The sequence below is a fragment of the Scyliorhinus canicula genome, chromosome 10 (assembly GCF_902713615.1).
Source record: "Scyliorhinus canicula chromosome 10, sScyCan1.1, whole genome shotgun sequence".
In the NCBI taxonomy this organism is placed as follows: domain Eukaryota; kingdom Metazoa; phylum Chordata; class Chondrichthyes; order Carcharhiniformes; family Scyliorhinidae; genus Scyliorhinus; species Scyliorhinus canicula.
Genome location: NC_052155.1, coordinates 41347939 through 41371793, shown reverse-complemented (window position 1 = coordinate 41371793; position 23855 = coordinate 41347939). Strand labels below are relative to the sequence as shown.

Sequence of the window (23855 nt, the reverse complement as noted above, 5' to 3'; positions counted from 1 at the left end):
CTGAAAGGTACATTGCTTAAACATCCATTTCTTAAAGGTACATTGCTTAAACATCCATTTCTTAAAGGTACATTGCTTAAACATCCATTTCTTAAAGGTACTCTCACATGACAATGTGCTGGAGCCTGACACCTGGGAAGAGGCGTATCATTCAGGATTCTGGATCATATCTATAATAGAAACTATTCGCCCTGCTATAGAACCTCCCACAATGGCCACTCTCCTATTCTTACAAGTATCTTTGTTTGCCCATTGGTGTACGAGGAATGGGAATATTTGGGAACATCACTACCTGTAAGTTCCACTCCAATTCTGACATAAAAATATATTACCATTCCCTTGTTGATGCTGGATCAAATCCTGGAATTAGCTCATTAACAACACTATAGGAATACCATCACTACATGACTGCAGTGGTTGATTATAGAGTTTCACAGCACAGAAAGAGGCCCTTGGGCCCATCGTCTCCGTCTACCATCAACCACCTGTCCATTCTAATCCCATTTTCCAGCACTTGGTCTGTAGCCTTGTATGCTATGGCATTTCAAGTGCTTATCTAAATGCCTTAGTGTGAGGGTTCCTGCCTCTACCACCCTTTCAGGTAGTTAGTTCCAGATTCCCACCATCTGTGTGGGTGAAAAAGTTTTTCCTCAAATCACCTCCAAATTTCCTGATCTTTACCCTAAATCTATGGCCCTTGGTTATTGACCCCTCTACTAAGGGGAAAAGTTATTTCCTATCTATCCTACCTCTGTCCCTCATAATTCTGTACACCTCTATCTTGCCCCCTCACAGCCTTCTCTGCCTAAGGAAAGCAGCCCCTACCTAAACAGCCTCTCTTCATAGCTGAAATGCTCCAGCCAAGGCAACATCCTGGTGAATCTCCTCTGCACCCTTTCTGGTGCAATCACATCATTATGCAATAGCCTTAGCTGGAAAGTAGATTATGGATGGCTGCTGGTGCTTTAGGATCTGTAAATTAAGAACAGGAGTGAGGCATTTGTGTACAGAACCATTATCTGAGTAACCGTTCCCAAATCCTACATGGTTTAAGAATACAGTTCAACACCACCCTCTCAAGGGTAATTAGGAGTGGTCAACAAATGATAGCCTTGCCAGCAATACCCAATATCCCATGAATGAATGAAAAAATACTCATTTTCCAATACTTTGTAATCACTGATAATTATCTGGCTCTGTGTCATTCTTTTTGTCCACATCCCTGCTACTGAGATTGGTTTTCAGGTCCTCAGATTATCTAATGTACTCTCACCTGCTGCTTCCTGCCTTGTATGTTGATGGTCACCCAGTCTCATTGGTCAACATCCCTACCCCTAGCAGCATGTGGTATGATCACCCTCTCAAACATCTCCAAAAATCTTGAAAGATCAAGTGTCTGTTCACAAATGCGTCATTGCTCTTTGTAACTCCACAAGTAGACAGGCTCTTGAGATTTGGGTCTTCATTGTTCACTGACTTAGTGATAGCACACTCAAACATTACGGAACATATTTATTTAAGTAATTCATGTGTTACAAAGACAAGGAGACAGATTTTTCCAGTATCAGAACAGAATCCTTTGTTTTATCACAGTCATTTTCCCTCATTTTTGAAGGAAAAATTATTTACACTTTCAAATCTTTTTTCACTGACTAAATTTGTACCATTTGTTTGCTTGTCAATTATTTTCATTGTCGAAATAAAGACTAATTTCTCCTAATTATATGAACTCATCTCTAATAAAAAAAGTTGATCACAAGGAATAGGTTCAGGAGGAAGCCATTTGGCTCCCGGAGTCTGCTACTCCATTCAATAAGATCATGGCTAATCTGACTGGAACATAGAACATACAGTGCAAAAGGAGGCCATTCAGCCCATCGAGTCTGCACCGACCCACTTCTCTCACTTCCACCCTATCCTCATAACCCAATAACCCTTCCTAACCTTTTTTAGTCACTAAGGGCAATTTAGCATGGCCAATCCACCTAACCTGCACGTCTTTGGACTGTGGGACGAAACCGGAGCACCCGGAGGAAACCCATGCAGACTCAGGGAGAACGTGCAGATTCCGCACAGACAGTGACCCAGAGGGGAATTGAACCTGGGACCCTGGCGCTGTGAAGCCACAGTGCTATCCACTTGTGCTATTGTGCTGCCCGATAAATGTGGCCCTGACTCTACTTTCCTTCCTGCCCTCCACAATCCTTTACTTCCTTTTAGATTAAAAATTGTCCAACAGGGCAGCACGGTGGTGCAGTGGGTTAGCACTGCGGCCTCACGGAGCCGAGGTCCCAGATTCGATCCTGGCTCTGGGTCACTGTCTGTGTGGAGTTTGCACATTCTCCCCGTGTTTGCGTGGGTTTTGCCCCCACAACTAAAACTGTGCAGGGTCGTTGGGTTGGCCACGCTAAATTGCCTCTTAATTGGAAGAAAAATAATTGGGTACTCTAAATTTAACAAAAAAAATTTGGCTAACTCTCCCTTGAATATATTCAATGAGAAAGCCTCCACTGTTCTCCGGGATAGAGAATTGTAAAAATCAACAATCCTCTGAAAGAAGAAATTCCTCTTTTCATTTAATGGGAAACTCCTTATTCTGCAATTGTGCCCCCAATTCTAGAGTCTTCTACAAAGAGAAACATTATTTCAGCATCTGCCCTTTCAAGCCCACTCAGCATCTTATATGTTTCAATAAGATCAACTCTCATTCTTCTGAACTTCAATGAGTACAAGCCAAACCTTCTCAAACTTTCCTGATGAGACAATCCCTTTATGCAGGAATCAAGCTAGTGAACCTTCTATGAACTGCTTCCAGTGAAAGTATATCTCCTTAAGTAAGGTGATCAAAACTATAGGTAAGTTCTCACCAATGCCCTGTACAGTTGCAACATGACCTCCCTATTTACTCCGCCCTCTTGCAATAAACATAGAAATGTAGAAAATAGGAGCAAGAGGAGGCCCTTTGAGCCTGCTTTGCCATTCATTATGATCATAGCTGATTATCCAACTCAAGAGCCTGATACCACCTCTCCCCAGTATCCTTTGATCCTTCACCCCAAGTGCTATATCTAACTGCTTCTTGAAAGCATACACTACTTCCTGTGGTAGCGAATTTCACAGACTCACCGCTCTCTGGGTGAAGAAATTTCTTCTCACTTCAGTCCTAAATGGTCTATCCCGTATCCTCAGACTGCTCCCCTGGGTTCTGGTCGCCCCCCACCATCTGGAACATCCTTCTTGTCCTGTCCTGTTAGAATTTTATAGCTTTCTATGAGATTCCCGCTCATTCCATGATGACCAACATTCCATTTTCCCTTCCTAATTAATTATCGTACTAGCAAGCCAACATTTTAGATTCATATAAGATGATGCCCAGATTCCCCTCAGTATTCTGCAGTCTCTCACAATTTAAATAATATTCCGTTTTTCTATTCTTCCTGCCAGTGTGGATAATTTGATATTTTCCCACATTATAGTCCATCTGCCAAATTTTTGCCCACTCAATTAACCTATCTATATCCCTTTGCAGAATTCTCATGTCCTACTCACAATTTGCATCCTACCTATCTTTGTACCGTCAGCAAATATGGGGGGAAACAATGTCTTCAGCAGGTGCAGGAATATATTGACTTAGAATGTGTGGGTAAGATTAATAAAGAACTTTCATTTTTATAGAAAGGAAGAATTCATTTTATATAACATCATTCAGAATGTCCAAAAGCATTTTACAGCCAATGAATGCACCTTTGAAGTGCAGTCACTGTTGTAATGTAGAACATACAGCAGCCATTTTTTGCACAGCAAGCTCCCACAACCCTAGTTGAATAAATAGCCTGACCATCTGCTGTGAGCACTGAGTAAGGTTAAATACTGGCCATGAGACCTCCCCTGTTCTTGTTCAGTAAAGGGATTGGGATCTTTACATCTACCGGCAGACAAGGCGTTGACTAACACCTCAACTGAAGAACATCCTCAGTACTACAATGAGGAGTCAGCCTGGATTTTACACTCAGATTTCTACAATGTACTTGGACTCATAACCTTTTGACTCAGGCAAGAGCACTATCACCGAGGCAAGGTTGACATTTATATTTACGTACTGTCTTTCAAGTCATCAGAATTTCTAACGTTGCTTCATAGCTTGTACCCTTGAAATTTTTCTACATCTGCCAACCTGCAGCCTCTCTGAGTGAGATTGACTATGTATTTCCAATTCCGTGTTGTGCAGTGGCCATGTGATTAGTAGAAAGTGGATTTAGAATACCAACACCGTTTCAATTAAGATTTGTTTTTTTATAAATTTAGAGTACCCAATTATTTTTTCCATTTGAGGGACAATATAGCATGGCCAATCTACCTACCCTGCACATCTTTGGGGGTGTGGGAGTGAAACCCACGCAGACACAGGGAGAATGTGCCAGCTCCACCCGGACAGTGACCTGGGATTCAAACCCGGGTCCTCAGCGCCATAGGCAGCAATGCTAACCACTGTGCCACTGTGCAGTTCTCGTTTCAACAAAGATGCTTAGAGCCACATAGAGGAAGCTTTTGTGAAAAGAAATCTCACTGTTACAGGAGGGATGTTCTTGTGAGATTGGGAAGGGCAGAGTAGGCTTTACTTTACACAAAACCAAACCATGCATGGCCTTGGAATACTGAAGCTGAACTATATCTGACCTCTGGATTCCAATAAACTGTGTCCTGCATAAAATTCAAAAAGAGTAACCAACTGCAGTGGATTTGCACAGTGGCAAAGGGGTTAAGAACTCAAGATTCTCTAAATGGAATTTGAAGTGGAAAGGCTTTTTTCTCTGGATTAGTGAGCATTCAGGAGACTCTACATGATCCACTTAAGTATTGTTTAGTTTCAAGTCACCGAACCTGCGTCAAACAGCTCTCGTGCTTCATTCTGAAACACTGGATGCACCTCACTCGTTTCCAACAACGTTTAGCTTGACAAACCTATCGACTCTATATAAAAGGAGACAGCTAGCTAGGTTGAATGCCTGCTTCATCGGACGAGCAGGAGAAGCAATGGGACAGATAGGAACGGTCATAGTCGCCCTCCACTGCATCTGCATTGCAGCAGCTGTGATTTCTGGTAAGGTAGCATCAAATACTGTCTGACATGGAGGAGAAATAGTAGGAGTATTTTTTTCTAATCACTGAGGATAGGCCCCCTGATTATTTACTTGTGAAGTTAGTATGGACCCATACAGACCATTTGACCCTGGTCAATGAAGATTTGACTTATTTTGAAGAGCTACAATTGGTCTTCATACCCCTGAACTGGAGCGTGCCCATACAGTCAGCTGGGTCCAGAAGGCACCCGGGGAGGTGCCTTGGGGCAACACCTATACGACCCGTGACATTGAGTTCAAAGTGGGCTGTGAACGGTATGGGCAGCTGCATGGCTGCCTTGCCGGCTGTAGCAATGGTGTTCCCTGCCCACCAACCCCGACCCCACATCACAACCCCCAGCCCTGGCAGAACCCCCCTGGCCAGCAGCGCAAATGTCAGTAAACTATGGTGATGTTGGACACCTTCCGTACCCCCTCTCTCTCCCTCAGTAGCTGCCACGCTGGTTTCATGCTTTTTAAAAGCACAAGTGAACCGTGCCCATCGGAGGTGGAGAATCGTGGAGGCCCCGCAGAATAGCTGGATGGGCCCGGTAATAATGATATGCAAATGGTGTCTACTGTACATGCATTCCGGAAAGCATTGATGCGTCTGTCGAGATGCTGGAGCATTGCGATTTGGCATCAAATCAGTGCCTCTCTCGATTTTGGCGTTGGCTAATGGAGAATTCCGTCCCCAGAATCAATGGTGCACTGCTTGATCCAAAGCACAGATTTCTACTCTACATTCCTTGCTGCCTCTTGTCGTGACTCTCATTCAAATAGCTGCAGTGAGCATCCTCACAAATACAAGGTTCCACGGTGGCACAGTGGTTAGCACTGCTGCCACACAGTGCCAGGGACTCGGGTTCAATTCGGCCTTCAGTGCTACGCTTTCGGAGGTGCAGTTTTTTTGGTTGGACATTGTCTACACCCTCCGCTGGAGGTAAAATATCCCACGGCATTATTTTGAAACAAAAGGGGATTTATCCCGTGTCCTTGCCAATATTCATCCCTTATTCCACATTGCAAAAAATAAATATCTGGTCATAATCTCATTGCTGTTTGTGGGAGTTTACTGTGTGCCAGGTGGTGGCCACATTTCCTACATTATAACAGGAATTACACTTCAAAAGTCCTTCATTGACTGTAAAGCACTTTGGGACATCCTGTGGTTATGATAGGTGCTATATAAATGCAAATCTTTCTTATTTTAAAGAAAGCTTATCTGTATCTACGCTCTTCCCCTTTATTTATTTATTTTTTATATTTTTATTTTTTCTTTTAAAATAAATTTAGAGTACCCAATTCATTTTTTTTTCCAATTAAGGGGCAATTTAGCGTGGCCAATCCACCTAATCTTTGGGTTGTGGGGGCAAAACCCACGCAAACATGGGGAGAACGTGCAAACTCCACACAGACAGTGACGCAGAGCCGGGATCGAACCACACAGACAGTGACCCAGAGTCGGGATCGGCGCCGTGAGGCATCAGGGATAACCCACTGTGCCACCACGCTGCCCACTCGCTCTTCCCTTTCAACAAAAGTCATCTCTTCAGCCCATCTCTATCGGCTCGTATAATACTTTTCATTTTTCTCATTCCATTTCACTCCAGCGTTTTCCTCTGAAACTCCATTTCCGGTTCTCTCTCATTTCCCACCATGCTTTCAAAACCCTCTTCTTCAAACATTCCTTCAATTTGCCATGCAGGTTTCCTCCATCTTCCTCCTGTGAATATCTATTGTGTGTCGTCTTCTCAGCTAGTTGCTCTGAGACATCCTTACACACACTAGAAGAGCTCTTGATAAATCAATGTCCTGTTACCGACAGGTTGAAAGAATCTCATCAGAGTAAATGATAAATGTTGGAAGATCTGCATTCTGAATTAATAATCGGGCCATCTAAACTAGTGTTAACAATAATGTTCAAATATTTAATCGGAGGTATACCCATGAAAGTATTTTTATATTAAGAATGAGTATGGTAGTGTAGTGATACTAGACTGGTAAATCAGATAGTAATTTGGGGGCAGCATTGTGGCCTCACAGCACCAGGGACCCGGGTTCAATTCCAGCCTTGGGACACTGTCTGTGCAGAGTCTGCACGTTCTCCCCGCATCTGCTGGGGTTTTCTCCGGGATGCTTTGGTTTCCTCCCACAGTCCAGAGATGTGCAGGTTAGGTGGATTGGCCGAGTTAAATTGCCCCTTAGTTTCCAAAGGTTAGGTGGGGTTACAAGGATAGGGCAGGGGAGTGGGCCTAAGTAAGGCGCTCTTTCAGAGGGTTGGGCCAGGCTTGATGGGCTGAATGGCCTTTTCTGCACTCTGCGATTCTATGATTCAGAGAATGTGGGTTCAAATTCTGCCATTTGGCAGTATGTAAGTTTGTATTCAGTTTAGATATTGTGAACATTAAGCTTTTACATTTTTGCAAAAAAAAATCCCAACTGGTTCGTGAACGTCTTTTTGGGAAGGAATCTGGACACCTTTACCTCATCTGGCCAAAATAGGACTCTTGACTATTCTCTGAGGTGGCCTAGCAGGCCACTTGATTATAATAAAACTCTCCCAGTAATTCGAGGGAAAGGCCCACTTGAACCTTCCGAGAGCAAATAAGGATGGGCAAGAAATTGAGGCCTTGCCAGTGACATTCTCATCCCAATGATAAATCATTTAATAAATACATAAGTTCATTTTTCAACATTTATTCTGTATAATGGGTATCGCAGTCAATGCAGGCAATTATTGCCAGGTTTATCTCAATATAAAGAAACATGTTTCTATAACGTCCTCTTTCATTTTTGAGTTGATTCTTAAATGTGCTGAACTGTAGAATACCAGCAGGGGTCCCAGCATCTGACCTCATGTGAGCTGAAGAGAGGAGCCTCGCAGAAAATCAACACCTACATTCCCCAGTGTACCCAAGATGGCAAGTACAGGTAGGAAGACCCATTCAGTTTACCGTGTTTCTTTCGAGCACATGAGCCAGTATAGGGAGAGATCAGGGAAGGGGATTTACATGTTCAGTGTGGTTCTGTTAAGTTTAAATGCAGTCTATCAGCTCAGAACCCAAGATTGACAAAGTATTTGTATCACTGATTTTTTTTAAAAATAAGCCCATTGTGACAATGACAATAGTAGAGGAGGATATAGGGCCATGAAAGCTAGTTTTAGGTACAACAACCATTCACACTGTGTCAGCTTGAAGTTGTTGAATGACCTGAACATCAGATTGTAACTGCTTCGCAAGCCATACAAAATCAAAGTATCTTAACTAATCTACCTGCTTTGGTTCCATAACCTTTAACACACTTGGCTAAAAACATTAATTGATCTCAGTTTTGGAATTTGCAGAATTTGTCCCAATTTTTGGGGGAGAGTGTTGAAGATTTTCAATATAACTTGAACTGCTCCCGAACATCACCCTGAATGGCCCAGCTCCAATGTTGTGATAAGATGCCCCTTATTCTAAACTTCCCCACCAGGGGAAATAGTTTCTCCCCATGTATTCTAACAAATCCTTTATTCAACTTGAATATATCACCCCTTAATCTGTGATACTTGAGGGAACACAAGTCTAGCTAGGGGCGACACGGTGGCACAGTGGTTAGCACTGCTGGCTCACAGCACCAGGAACACAGGTTTGCAAGTTCTCCCCGTGTCTGCATGGATTTCCGCCGGCTGCTCCGGTTTCCTCCCACAGTCCAAAGATATGCAGGTTAGATGGATTGGCCATGATAAATTGACCCCTGATGTCCAAAGATATGCAGGTTAGGTGGATTGGCCATGATAAATTGACCCCTGATGTCCAAAGATATGCCGGTTAGGTGGATTGGCCGTGCTAAATTGACCCCGATGTCCAAAGATATGCCGGTTAGGTGGATTGGCCGTGCTAAATTGACCCCTGATGTCCAAAGATATGCCGGTTAGGTGGATTGACCGTGCTAAATTGACCCCTGATGTCCAAAGATGTGCAGGTTAGGCGGGATTGTGGGGATAGGATGGGGGAGTGGGCCTCGGTAGGGTCCTCTGTCCAGAGGGCCGGTGCAGACTCGAAGGGCCAAATGGCCTTCTTATGCACTGTAGGAATTCTATGATTCTAGTCCAAACTATGAAGCTTCAACCCTGATGTGGAGATTCACTCACCCAGTTCGGAGATCTAAGAAATCAGGGATAGATGTCTGTGAGTTGGATTCAAGGCACCTTGGATTTTTCAGGTGTTAAGTAAGCATCTGGAAAGACAGGTCCTCCTCAAGATGGGCCTGTACTTCTACAGAACATTCTGTGATCTGTGCTGTGGTCCAGTGAAACTCTGTGCCAAAGCTATCCATTATTCCATGATTGTTGTAATATGTGAAAACTTGTTTGCCATTGTTTAATAACATGTTTCTTGGATGCAGGAATGTGCAATGCACAAAGGATGGACAATCCTGCTGGTGTGTCAACAATGAAGGTGATGAGGTGTCAGGCCTCAATCGAACCACACCAGTAACTGCCTGTAAGTATCTGAGAATACTCTAAATAATCACCAGTTAAGAGAACAATAATAGCTAGGCTTTCCTTCTTCTTGTATATAACTTTTTTTAGCCTTTTTTATTTATAACCAAACCAATTTTGTTAGCTGTGCTCCACACCTCTTGATATTTGAACCTTTCACCATAGTGGACAATTTGACAGGGATCAACTTTTTGATTCTCCTTGTATTCATGTGCTCGGCTTTAAAGTTTTACTGCGCGGAGGAGTCTCCTGGAAAAACTTGTATCATTTTAATACAATTCCTGTATTGACACACATCCCTGGAATTAGGTTGAACCTTGGGGCTGAATCTTTGGGCCTCGCCGAGGGGGCCCCAAATATCATGAGGTTTTATTTTCCAATTAAGGGGCAATTTTGCGTGGCCAATCTACCTTGGACTGTAGGGTGAGACCCATGCAGACACGGGGAGAATGTGCAAACTCCACATGGGCAGTGACCCGGGACCAGGATCGAACCTGGGTCCTTGGCGCTGTGAGGCAGTAGTGCTGACCACTGTATCACATTGCTGCCTAAAAAAAATTATATGAGTTTGGCCAGATTCCTGACTCCATTCCCAATGTTGGCCATTTTGAGGGAGTTAAAATTGGGCCCTACTGAGAAATATAAATGTTAAAGATCCACATGATTAGATTTCAGCCTGTAACTCACTCCGAGGTCACCATTATTCTATATAAAAACCACTTGAGCCTCAGTAGGTCTGGCAGCATCTGTAGGGAGAGAAAAGAGCTAACGTTTCAGAGAATTTACAGTGCAGAAGGAGGCCATTCGGTCCATCGAGTCTGCACCGGCTCTTGGAAAGAGCACCCTACCCAAGGTCAACACCTCCACCCTATCCCCATAACCCAGTAACCCCACCTAACACTAAGGGAAATTTTGGACACTAAGGGCAATTTATCATGGCCAATCCACCTAACCTGCACATCTTTGGACTTCAGTGTCTTCGAGTCCAGATAACCTTTTGTCAAAGCTAAAAGACAGAGAAAGCAGGAAATATTTATACTGTGGAGTGAGAATGAAAGGTGAGTCATAGCCACAGAAACCAAGGGAACAGGGTGCTAACAATCACAGAAACCATGGGGAAAGAGTGCTCATGGCAGTCCCGAGAGAGAACAAAAGGTGTGAACGGCCAAACAGCAGAAAAGCTAACATCAGAGGGTAAACTGTGACAGATGTAGATGTGGGGGAAGGGAAAGGAGGAAGCAAAGGGTAGAAAAGTCAAAGAAAGGGGGGATAAGATAGGGGGGTTGAATATATACAAAGAAAGACAAGAAAGAAAGAAATGGTAAAAGACGGGTAAAATGAAATGGGATGAAAACAGAGGGGCCGAGGTGGGCTAATCACCTGAAGTTGTTGAATTCGATGTTGAGACCGGAAGGCTGTAGCTTGCCTAACCGGAAGATGAGATGTTGTTCCTCCAGTTTGCGTTGAGCTTCACTGAAACATTGCAGCAGGCCAAGGACAGACATGCGGGCTGGGGGCAGGGTATTGTGTTAAAATGGCAAGCATCAGGAAGGTCAGGGTCCTGAATGCGCACAGACCGAAGATGCTCAGCAAACGATCACCCAGTCTGCTTTTGGTCTCTCCGATATAGAGGAGACCACATTGGGAGCAGTGAATGCAGTAGACCAAATTGAAGGAGGTGCAAGTGAAACGCTGCTCAACCTAGAATGTGTGTTTGGGGCCTGGGATGTTAAGTATGGAAGTGGTAAAGCGGCAGGTATTATACCTTCTGCGATTGCATGGGAAGGTGCCATGGGTGATGGTAGAGCTGTTGGGTATAAACATAGCCTTATTTTACAGAGAAACCAGCTCAGAATCACAGAATTTTTACAGTGTAGAAAGAGGCCATTCAGCCCTCGAGTCTGCACAGGCTCTCCGAAAGAACAGAGTCCCACTCCCCTGCCTCATCCCTGCAACCTTCAACGTTCTTACTTTCCAGATAGCAATGCAATCCTCTTTTGGAATACCACAATTGAAACTGCCTCCACCATCCTCTCAGGAAGTTTGTTCCAGACTTCAACCACCCTCTGGGTGAAAAATGTTTTCATCACATCACTGTTACCCTTTTTGCCAGTTATTTTGAATCTGTGCCCTCCAGTTCTTGATGCTCTCCCGAGTGGGAACAATTTCTCATAGTTTACTCTGCCCATACTCCTCAGGATTTTGAATAACTCCATCAAGTCACCTCTCAGGCCTATTGTTCTCCAATTTATCTGCATAGCGACTGTTCTTTATTCATAGGATGATCCATCCCTGCGAATTTCCTCTGTACACTCTCCAATGCCCTCACATCCTTCCTCAAGGATAGCACCCAAAACTGGATGCAGTTCTGCAGATGACGTCTAACTGGTGTCTTATACAAATTCAGAATGACTGCCTTACTCTTGTTTTCAATACTGTTATTAATAAAGCCTAAGATACTATGTTTTTTTAATGCATCTCTCAACAGGCCCTGCCACCTTCAATTACTTCTATACATATACATATACTTCTATACATGTTCCTGCACCTCCTTTAGAGTTTCTCCCTTTATTTTAGACTGTCTCTTCATATTTTTCCTGCCAATATGAATCACCTCACACTTCTCTGTATTGAATTTTGTCTGCCACTTGTCTACCCAATCCACCAACATGTCCATGTTTGAAATTCAAGATCATCCTCATCACAATTGACAATGTTTCCAATCTCCATGTCATCTGTAAATTTTGAAATCATGCCCTGAACACCACAGTCTAGGTCATTAATATATATCAGGAAGAGCAAGGGCCCCAACACTGACTCCTGGGGAATCGTATTACAAACCTTCCTCCAATTTGAAAAATAACAATTTATATCTACTCTCTGTTTCCTGCCTCTCAACCAATTTCTTGTCCAAGTGCCTACTTTCCCTTTTATTCCATGAGCTAGAATTCTGCTCACAAGTCTGTTGTGTGGCATTTTATCAAATGCCTTTTGAAAATCCAAATACACCACATCAACAGCGTTGCATTATCTACTTCCTCAAAAACCTCCAGCAAGTTAAACATCTTCCCATAATGAATCAATACTGGCTTCCCTTAATTATCTTGCACTTGTCCAAGTGACTATTAATTCTATCCCCAACTATAGTTTCCAGATTTCTCCCAAGCACTGAAGTTAAATTAAAAGAGTAACTGCGTATTGTGGAATCTGAAACAAAACAGAAAATACTGGACAATCTCAGCAGGTCTGACAGCATCTGTGGAGAGAAAAGAGAGCTAGCGTTTCGAGTCTGGATGACTCTTTCTCAAAGCTGGAGAGAAGTGGAGATGGGGTCAGATTTATTCTGTAGTGGGGCGGGGGTGGAGCGGTAGATCTGGATAAGGGGCCAGCAATACATGGAGATAGAGAAAGATGTTGAGGACAGAAGATAAAAGGAATTGGGGGTGATTAAGGCAAAGAAGGGTGCCGATAGTGGCACATCAAGAGATTAGAATGTGCAAATGGCAGAATAAAGGTGAGCAGTGTGTAAACGGCAACTAGGAACAATTGGCCCAAGTGGAATAGGAGAGGGGAGGGGAACAATGGTGAGGGAAATACAGATCAATGAGAGAAATGAAAATAAAATAAAATTGATAGAAATAAAAATGGGTAAATGTCATGGAAAGAGTTCACAGTCTGTTAAGTTAAATTGGTTGGTCTGTAGTTGCTGGCTTTATCCTTTTTGAACAAGGGTGTAACATTTGAAATTCTCTAGTCCTCAAGTACCACTATTGTGTCTAAGGAAAATGGAAGATTATCATCAGTGTCTCTGTCATTTCCACTTTCACCTTGCTCAGTATCCTTGCATGTATCTCATCTGGTCCTCATATCTCATCCTGTCCTGGTAACTTATCACTTTTAAGTAAAGATAGCCTTTCTAACACCTCCTCCTTCTCAATTATCAATTCCACAAGTATAACAGTTATCTCGTCACTCACCTCAGCCTAAGTAGCATCTTCTTATTCTGTAAAGACAGATGCAAATACTTGTTTAATACCACCACCATTTTCCCTGCCTCCACATGCAAGTACCCTTTTTATCCTTAATTGGTCCTACTCTTTCTTTTACCACACTTTATTATTTATATGTTTATAGAAGATCTTGGGATTCCCTTGTTTGTTAACTACCAGTCTCTTTTCATTCTCTCCTTGTTCTTCTCATTAGTTAGTTCATTTCCCCACTGGCCCTTCTATATTTCACCTGATTCTCTATTGTATTTCTATCTGGCATCTATCGTATGCATACTTCCTTTTCACCTTCACCTCCAAATCTCGCCATGCAGGGTGCTTTGGATTTATTTGTCGTATCTTTCCCCTTAAAAGAATCCCCTCACATTGCCTGCAATACTTTTGCTTTGAAGGTGACCCATTGTTCAGCAACTTTCTTTTCTGCCAATATTTGTTCCAACTCACTTGGCTCAGATACATTCTCATCCTACCGAAATTCGCTTTCCCCCAATTAATTATGCTTCCTCTGGAGTGGCCTAACTAAACCTTATGATACAATGGTTACTGTTCCATAAATGCTCTCTCACTGATATTTCAACAACTTGGGACTTCCCCAGAACCAGGTCCAGCAGTGCCTGCCCGCTTGTTGGACTGGAGACATACTGCTGCAGAAAATTATCTTGAACACACTCCCGGAACTCTTGTCCCTTTCCACTAATCGTAACCCAGTCGAGATTTGAATAATTGAAGTCTCACATTATAATTACTCTATAATTCTCTCTCCTCTCTGTAATTCTTTGCAAATTTATTTCTCTACATCCCTTCTATCAGTTGGCCGGACTATATGCCACACTGATCAATCTTATTGTACCTTTTTCATTTCTTACTTCTTGACACCTCTGGAACATCCTCTTTCTCCAGTAATCCCACCTTTAATCAATACTGCCATTCCCCCAAATTTCTTCTTTTCCTGCCTTTCCTTGTATCCGGGAATATTTAATGGCCAGTCCTGTCCTTCTTTAAGTCACGTCTGTGTTATAGCAATAATATCACAGTTCCATTTGTTAACCTGTGTCTGTAGGTCACCAGTCTTATTAACCAAAATCTGTGCATTCACATAAATTTTCATTAACTGTAATTTTGGCTCTTTAACGTTACTCTCACCCCATCTAATGACTTACTGTAGCCTACTCTAGTTCTATCAAACTCTCCAAGTATTCTATTTACTTTGATGCTGCTCTCTGATATATCCTCCTGATCAGTTAATACTCCTTTACTTCCCACTGACAGTTTTCCTCCTCTCTTCTGAATTTCCTTTCAGTTCCCAACCCTCTGCCAATCTAATTTAAACCCTGCCCAACAGGACTAGCAAATGTCCCTGCAAGGGTATTAGTCCCAGTCCTGTTAAGGTGTAACCCATCCTTCCTGTACAGGTCACACCTGGCCCAGAACTAGTCCTTCTGCCAGCTCCATCGCCAGCAGGTTCTAACGCCCTCCCTCCTGCTCAGTTTCTCCAGCCACATGTTGAGCTGCTCAATCTTCCTATTCCTATGCTCACTAGCACATGGCACTGTAATCCATGGGAGTAATCCTGAAATAACTGCTCCTGAAGTCCTGCTTTTTCATTCCCTTCCATATTCCTGGAATCTGCTTTTGGAACTTCATCACCTATCTATGTCATTGGTCCCAATGTGGACCACAACCTCAGGCTGTGCCCCCTCCCCCAAAATAATGTCCTGCAGCCGGTCAGAGACATTCTTGACCCTGGTACCAGGGAGGCAACAGACCATCCCGGACTCACAGAAAGGTCTGTCTGCTCCCCTAATTATGGATCACCTACCACTATAGCACTTACACTCTTCCGCCTCTCCTCCTGTGCAGCTGAGCCACCCATGGTGCCATAATCTTGGCCCTTGCTACAGACCTCTGAGGAACCATATTGCTCACCATTATCCAAAATGGTAAAGCGGTCTGAGAGAAAGATAGTCTCAGGGGTATTCCTGTACTATCTGACTGCTTCCCTGAGATATTATGGTGGCCACTCATTCCTTCTCTGCTTGTGTACTTCTTAGCTGCAGTGTAACCACTTTTTCTAAACATGCTACTGACTCTTTCCATTAGATTCTACCTTATATGTCACTCCCGGCTAACCTCTACTCTATAGCCAATCCATCTAAAAGCCTCAATTCCCACTTGAAACTCACTCCCAAGTAACCATTATTTTATAGCTAATCACTGAACCCCTCAAATAGTTTCCAGTAACTCTCTGTGATGACCGTGGTTCATTACCTTTCAGGGTTTTGCATTTCCTTCAATGATATGGTTTTACTTCTGCTATTATATTACCCTTTCTTTGTTTTTCTGCAGGCTTGTCATTCTGCCAGCTCCATCGGCAGCAGGTTTTGGTGAGCGGGTATGTAAACAGCAGCAGTACCTCCTATATCCCACAATGTACACAAACAGGGGATTACAAAGCTGTGCAGTGTGACACTGACCCTGGACAATGCTGGTGTGTCGACAGCGTTGGGATGGAGATTTATGGCACACGGCAAGCCAAGCGCCCAGTTCAATGTAAGTCTTCGTATTTTCCCTCAAATCAAAGAGTCAAAGATTTTTAAATAAAAACAGAAAGTCTCAGAAAAACTCATCAAGTCTGGCTGCATCTGCAGAGTGAGAAACAGAGTCAATGGGCAGGATTCTCCGTTTGGGAGACTATGGGTGGGATTCTTTGTCCCAGGATGCCCAGATAGCATTCCCCGATGGCGTACCAACGGGGGCAGGTAAATTAATGCAACTGGGTCTTAATAACACATTTGTATCCATTTAGTGGGATAAAGAGAGGCAAGTACATTCCAAGCACTAAGTGCATTCCAATCACTCAAGTATGTGATTGCACTGTACTTACCTCTCTTTGTGGTGGTCAATGTTTGTAAACATTGGGGTTTCACCACTTAGGCCACTGAACAGTGAAGGATGAATTTTCACTGCCTGGCCCAATGTGTGTTAAAGCCATTAATAGCTGTGTGAAGCGGTGCCCCTCAAATTATTTAGTCAGTTGTATCTCTCTAACAGAGAGAGGCCCACAGTCTTTAATGGACTATGGCTAATTACCCGAGTAGAAAGAGCTTTGTTGTGAAACTAACCCACGAGATACTCACCCCTCTTAATTGAACTAATATGACTAACATGGTGGCAGAACATTCGGAAATCCCAGAAATCTTTCTAACAGTGTGTCAGAAAATCAGGGCAATTTTATAGGCCGATTTAGATGCCATTGGCAAGGCTCTGAATTGAGAGGGAAGTTTTCCAGAATTACTCACATTAAACTAATGTGGCAGGGGGATGGGAACCAGATTAGGAAGTTAGAGGTCAGAAAAGAGGCAGCAACTAAAGCCAGTAAGGTACTAGTTAATAAACTCAATGTGACTAAGGGGAAGAGTAGACAGGGAAGAGATGATGAACACAAATGGACAGATGGTCTGAGGTGCATTTGTTTTAATGCGAGAAGTGTAGCAGGTAAGGCAGATGAATTTAGGGCTTGGATTCGTACCTGCGAATATGATGTTATTGGTATTACTGAGACTTGGTTGAGGTAAGGACAAGACTGGCAACTAAATATCCCAGGGTATAAATGCTTCAGGAGGGATAGAGAGGGAGGTAAAAAGGGTGGAGGAGTTGCATTACTGGTTAGAGATGATATCACAGCTGTGATTAAGAAGGGTACGATGGAGGATTCGAACACTGAGGCAATATGGATAGAGCTAAGAAATAGGAAGGGTGCAGTAACATTGTTGGGACTTTACTACAGGCCTCCCAAAAGCAAGCGTGAAGTAGAGGTACAAATATGTAGACAGATTACAGAAAAATGTAGGAGCAATAGGGTGATCATGATAGGAGATTTTAACTTCCCCAACATTGAATGGGACTCTTGTAGTGTTGGAGGCGTAGATGGAGCAGAGTTTGTAAGGAGCATCCAGGAGAGTTTTTTTTAGAGCAGTATGTAAATTGTCCAACTTGGGAAGGGGCCATACTGGACCTGGTATTGGGAAATGATCCCGGCCAGGTGGTTGACGTTTCAGTCGGTGATTATTTTGGGAATTGCGATCGCAATTCCGTAAGTTTTAGAATACTCATGGACAAAGACGAGAGTGGTCCTAAAGGAAGAGTGCTAAATTGGGGAAAGGCCAAGTATAATAAAATTCGGCAGGAGCTAGGGAGTGTGGATTGGAAGCAGCTCTTTAAGGGTAAATCCACATTTGAAATGTGGGAGTCTTTTAAGGAAAGGTTGATTAGAGTGCAGGATAGACATGTCCCTGTGAAAATGAGGGATAGAAATGGCAAGATTAGGGAACCATGGATGACGGGTGGAATTGTGAGACTAGCTAAGATGAAAAAGGAAGCATACATAAGATCTAGGCAACTTAAAACTGATGAAGCTTTGGAGGAATATCGGGAAAGTAGGACAAATCTCAACCGCGCAATAAAGAGGGCTAAAAGGGGTCATGAAATATCTTTGGCTAACAGGATTAAGGAAAATCCCAAAGCCTTTTATTTGTTATATAAGGAGCAAGAGGGTAACTAGAGAAATGATTGGCCTACTCAAAGACAAAAGAGGAAATTTATGCGTGGAGTCAGAGGAAATGGGTGAGATTCTTAATGAGTACTTTGCATCAGTATGCACCAAGGAGAGGGACACGACAAATGTTGAGGCTGGGGATGGATGTTTAAATACTCTAGGTCAAGTCGGCATAAGGAAGGGGGAAGTTTTGGGTATTCTAAAAGGCATTAAGGTGGACAAGTCCCCAGGTCCGGATGGGGTTTATCCCAGGTTACTGAGGGAAGCGAGGGACAAAATAACAGGGGCCTTAACAGACATCTTTGCAGCAATCTTGAGCACGGGTGAGGTCCCAGAGGACTGGAGAATTGCTAATGTTGTCCCCTTGTTTAAGAAGGGTAGCAGGGATAATCCAGGGAATTATAGGCCTGTCAGCTTGACGCCAGTGGTAGGCAAACTGTTGGAGAAGATACTGAGGGATAGGATCTATTCACATTTGGAAGAAAATAGACTTATCAGTGATAGGCAGCATGGTTTTGTGCAGGGAAGGTCATGTCTTACAAACCTAATAGAATTCTTTGAGAAGTGAGAAAGTTAATTGATGAGGGAAGGGCTGTAGATGTCATATACATGGACTTCAGTAAGGCGTTTGATAAAGTTTCCCATGGCAGGTTAATGGAAAAAGTGAAGTTGTATGGGGTTCAGGGTGTACTAGCTAGATGGATAAAGAACTGGCTGGCCAACAGGAGACAGAGAGTAGTGGTGGAAGGGAGTGTCTCAAAATGGAGAAAGGTGACTAGTGGTGTTCCACAGGGATCCGTGCTCGGACCACTGTTGTTTGTGATATGCATAAATGATCTGGAGGAAGGTATAGATGGTCTGATTAGCAAGTTTGCAGATGATACTAATATTAGTGGAGTTCCAGATAGCGAGGAGGACTGTCAGAGAATACAGCAACATATAGATAGATTGGAGAGTTGGCAGAGAAATGGCAGATGGAGTTCAATCCAGGCAAATGCGAGGTGATGCATTTTGGAAGATCTAATTCAAGAGTGGACTATACGGTCAATGGAAGAGTCCTGGGAAAATTGATGTACAGAGATCTGGGAGTTCAGGTCCATTGTACCCTGAAGGTGGCAACGCAGGTTGATAGAGTGGTCAAGAAGGCATACAACATGCTTGCCTTCATCGGACGGGGTATTGAGTACAAGAGTCGGCAGGTCATGTTACAGTTGTATATGACTTTGGTTAGGCCACATTTGGAATACTGCGTGCAGTTCTGGTCACCACATTACCAGAAGGATGTGGACGCTTTAGAGAGGGTGCAGAGGAGGTTCACCAGGATGTTGCCTGGTATGGAGGGTGCTAGCTATGAAGAAAGGATGAGTAGATTAAGATTGTTTTTGTTGGAAAGATGGTGGTTGAGGGGGGACCTGATTGAGGTCTACACAATTATGAGAGGTATGGACAGGGTGGATAGCAACAAACTTTTTCAAGAGTGGGGGTGTCAATTACAAGGGGTCACGATTTCAAGGTGAGAGGGGGAAAGTTTAAGGGAGATGTGCGTGGGAAGTTTTTTACGCAGAGGGTGGTGGGTGCCTGGAACGCTTTGCCAGCGGAGGTGGTAGAGGCGGGCACGATAGCATCATTTAAGATGCATCTAGACCGATATATGAACGGGCGGGGAACAGAGGGAAGTAGATCCTTAGAAAATAGGAGACAGGTTGAGATAAAGGATCTGGATCGACGCAGGCTGGGAGGGCCGAAGGGCCTGTTCCTGTGCTGTAATTTTTCTTGTTCTTTGTTCTACTGAGATTAAACTTTTATTTTCTTACTCACATTATTTTGTATAAAGGTCCTGCAAGCTGTGAGATTCAAGATCGGTGGGTTCTCCATGGTGCTGGGGTGAAGACACCACCCCAGTGTTCTAAAGACGGAAATTTTTTACCTGTCCAGTGCAGGTTTGTCAATACAACCGATATGATGGTCTTTGACTTAGTCAATAACTTTAACAGGTAAGAGAGAGGATATAGAGCTTAAGTGATTTTAAATTGCCGGATTGGAAGCCAGTGTAGCTCAGAGAGCACATAGGTGATCTGTGAATGAGACTTGGTCCAAGTTGAGAAATTGGCAAGATGAGCCCAACTTTACAGAGGGTGTAACGGGGGAAGCCTACTGAGAGTATTCTCCGCTGTCGGGATCCTCCATTTTGCCGGCAGCCTGGGGGTTTCCCGACGGCATTGGGCTGCCCCACGATGGGAAACCCCATTGACTGGTTGGTAAAACGGAGAATCCCGACGACATGCCGCACCAGTAATTTGGTGTGGCGGGAGAGAGAAACCCACCCCCTGTATTTAATAAGGTCTCATGCTACCCTGTAACACTGGCAAATTGAACAACAAAATTTTGAAAAGATAATAATTTTCTTACTTAAGTAAAATAAATCATCATTTAGAAGTACGCACTGAAAACAGCATGGCAGAGCTAAAATTATAGCTGCTGTTATTCATCCCTCCACGAGGGGGTGATGCACAATTAATTTTGGAAGATCACAAGGCAAGAAACAAAAGCAGGAGTAGACCACATGGTCCATCGAGCCTGCTCCACCATTTAATAGGATCATGGCTGATCTTGATTTTCAAGCACAAAAACAAAAGACCAAACTCAAAACCTGTCACATGGACAAGGTGTAAGCTGAAAGAGGGCGTACACATTGGTGGGGTCCGCTGTGCTATAAGCCTATCTGACGTTAATGCCCATTTCAGATTGCTATAAAACTCTACCAGCGTAAAGGAGCAGATTGCATAACGAGAAAAGTGGGTGTAGATGTGTACTTTAAGGGTACTGCACTTTTGCAAACAAAATTGTAGGAAAATAAATTGAAACTTTGAACTGGAAAATTTGCCCCCTCCTATCTTAATCCATGCAGTTAGGGTACCATCGGCAAAGTGCTTTTGCAAAGACATGAGCTGAGTTGTTCGACCTGGGGGTGGGGGTGGTATTTGGTGAGGGTGGGGTGAGAGGCGGCATGGGGCATTACAACTAAACCAACTCTCTATGATCAGATGTTCAATTTTAACAATTTCCAGCATCGGCCACATGATGGCAGTCTAGGCACTTCTTAAAACTTCCTTCTGACCAAGGTTTTGGTCATCAGCACTTAAAAGTTCATTATGTTGCTCAGTGTCAAATCTTGTTTGATAATGCTCCTGTGTAGTACCTTTTTGATGTTTCATTACATTAAAGGCTTTGCAAATACAAGTTGATATTGTGGTTGTTTTGCGTTCCCCAGTGATCCTGAGCGCTGCCCTTGCTGAAATCAGTAAGAAGTCTTACAACACCAGGTTAAAGTCCAACAGGTTTGTTTCAAACACGAGCTTTCGGAGCGCAGCTCCTTCCTCAGGTAGGAGGATCAGGTCCTCAGGTACCTGAGGAAGGAGCTGCGCTCCGAAAGCTCGTGTTTGAAACAAACCTGTTGGACTTTAACCTGGTGTTGTAAGACTTCTTACTGTGCTCACCCCAGTCCAACGCCGGCCTCTCCACATCTTTGCTGAAATCAGCTCGGGCCTTTCGAATGAAGAATCGCGCCTCGCTGTGGATTTATTGCTGACCCATGGGCAGCTTGGAGACAGTACTCCTGAAATAACTGTCCAACCACACTGTGGGTTAAGGAGTCTCCCCAGTCCTTTGATAAAATAATTAGCCGTAGTCCATAAAGTACCATTGAGCATTATTTGGATTTGGATTGGATTTATTTATTGTCACGTGTTCCGAGGTTCAGTGAAAATTATTGTTCTGCGTACCGCTCAATCAGATCATTCCGTACATGAAAAGAAGATACATACTAGGGCAAGCATAAAATACACAATGTAAATAGGCATCGGGTGAAGCATACAGGAGTATACTATTAATCAGGTCGGTCCATAAGAGGATCATTTAGGAGTCTGGTAACAGCGGGGAAGAAGCTATTTTTGAATCTGTTAGTGCGTGTTCACAGACTTTTGTATCTCCTGTCTGATAGAAGAAGTTGGAAGAGTGAGTAAGAGGTCTTTGATTATGCTGCCTACTTTCCCAAGGCAGCGGGAGGTGTAGACAGAGTGGATGGATGGGAGGCGGGTGTGTGCGATGGACTGGGCGGTGTTCACGATTCTCTGTAGTTTCCTCCAGTCTTGGGCCAAGCAGTTGCCATATCAGACTCTGATGCAGCCAGATAGGATGCTTTCTATGATGCATCTGTAAAAGTTGGTGAGAGTCAGTGTGGACATGCCGAATTTCCTTAGTTTCCTGAGGAAGTATAGGTGCTGTTATGCTTTTGACGTGGGTGAACCAGGACAGAATTTTGGTGATGTGCACACCTAGGAATTTGAAGTTGTCAACCATCTCCACCTCAGCCCCGTTTAATGCAGACAAGGGCGTGTACAGTGCTTTACTTCCTAAAGTTAATGACCAACTCTTTAGTTTTAGAGAGGCAAATGGTAAAATATATGTGGCTTAACGAGAATCACTCCACAAGCTAGGGGAAAGTCGAGGAGGCAGGCCTCCATAAACTTGTGCCATTGGTGTCATTCTGCATCACATTCTATCAATCTCGCCAACTCTACAACCCCTATAGAGAACTTTACTAGACAAAAAACACATTTCTCGTAGTAACAAATGAGTTCCTCATTAATGAGGACGGTGAGGAATTATGAATCATCATTTCACCTGGGTCTTGCTTAACTGCCTCGGGAACCTGGGAGAGGAATATCTCGGTTTTTCAAGAATTGATTGCTGAGTTGTTTCTCCATCACAGAGATTGTGTGGTCAGTGGGTTGGTGAACAGTGTATGGATGTATTTATTGTGTCGGCTTGAAATGCCCTTGCTCTTTTCTGGCCCTGGTTTTCATGTGTTTGTGGTGTCAGCCTTTGGCTCATTGGTAGCATTCTCACCTAATTACATAATCTAGACTGACACATGAGTGAGACAGAGAGAGAAGTTAAATGTTAAACTGAAGTTTATCTGTCCTCCCTATTTGAACTGTTTGAAGAAGTGAGAGAGACCATCTGGTGAATGGGCAGCATTTATTTCTCAATCAATAATTAACACAGATGATCTAATCGCTATTAGTTGTGGGGTCATGCTGTGCCACAATTTTACTGCTCCAATTTCCATATTGCAAGAGTGACTGCACTTCAAAGGTTTTTGGTTGCAAAATGCCGTGGGGCAATTAAGGCGATAAATGCAAATTCTTTCTTTGCTCTATCTTGGCATCGTCTCACAGCTTGGAGCTACTTCGCTCACATGGGTCAAGGGGTAGAGACCATGGACATAATTTTCCTCACAGGTTTCAGGACCCCCATGTCAGAGTTCAATGTGGGTGAGATCCCTGCACTGTGTGGGGAACAGTTACCCTGCAGTGATTTTCCCCAAATTGGTCAATTAGTTGTTGGAGGTGGGTGGGGGGGGGGGGGGGGGGGAAGTGGGGTTCACCATTCAATTAAGGGTGGTGGGTGAGCTCCCGAACATGGAGGGACAGTAGGAGGCCTTCCAGTACTGGAGAAGCAGAGGGCTGTATTTTCAGATAAGAGCGAGAGAGGGTGTCTCAAGATGGAGGATACCTCGCTCCAACCTTTTTAATTAGCCTTTAAATACCCTCAATTGCCTACCTGCTACGTATGGACAGACATGCCCTCTCCATTGCGCTTCTGGGAAAATGGCCTGG

At 43.6% G+C, this 23855-nt stretch overlaps 1 protein-coding gene across 1 annotated transcript in view; it reads left to right on the top strand.

Moving 5' to 3' along the window:
• Positions 1 to 7831: 7831 nt before the first annotated feature.
• Positions 7832 to 23855, top strand: part of tg (thyroglobulin) — a 475922-nt gene continuing 459898 nt past the window's right edge. Inside the window, exons 1-5 of the mRNA XM_038808459.1 lie at positions 7832 to 7853; positions 7949 to 8054; positions 9516 to 9613; positions 15966 to 16169; positions 20009 to 20168. Coding sequence (XP_038664387.1) covers positions 7832 to 7853; positions 7949 to 8054; positions 9516 to 9613; positions 15966 to 16169; positions 20009 to 20168 — 590 coding nt within the window. The remainder of the gene's footprint in view (positions 7854 to 7948; positions 8055 to 9515; positions 9614 to 15965; positions 16170 to 20008; positions 20169 to 23855) is intronic.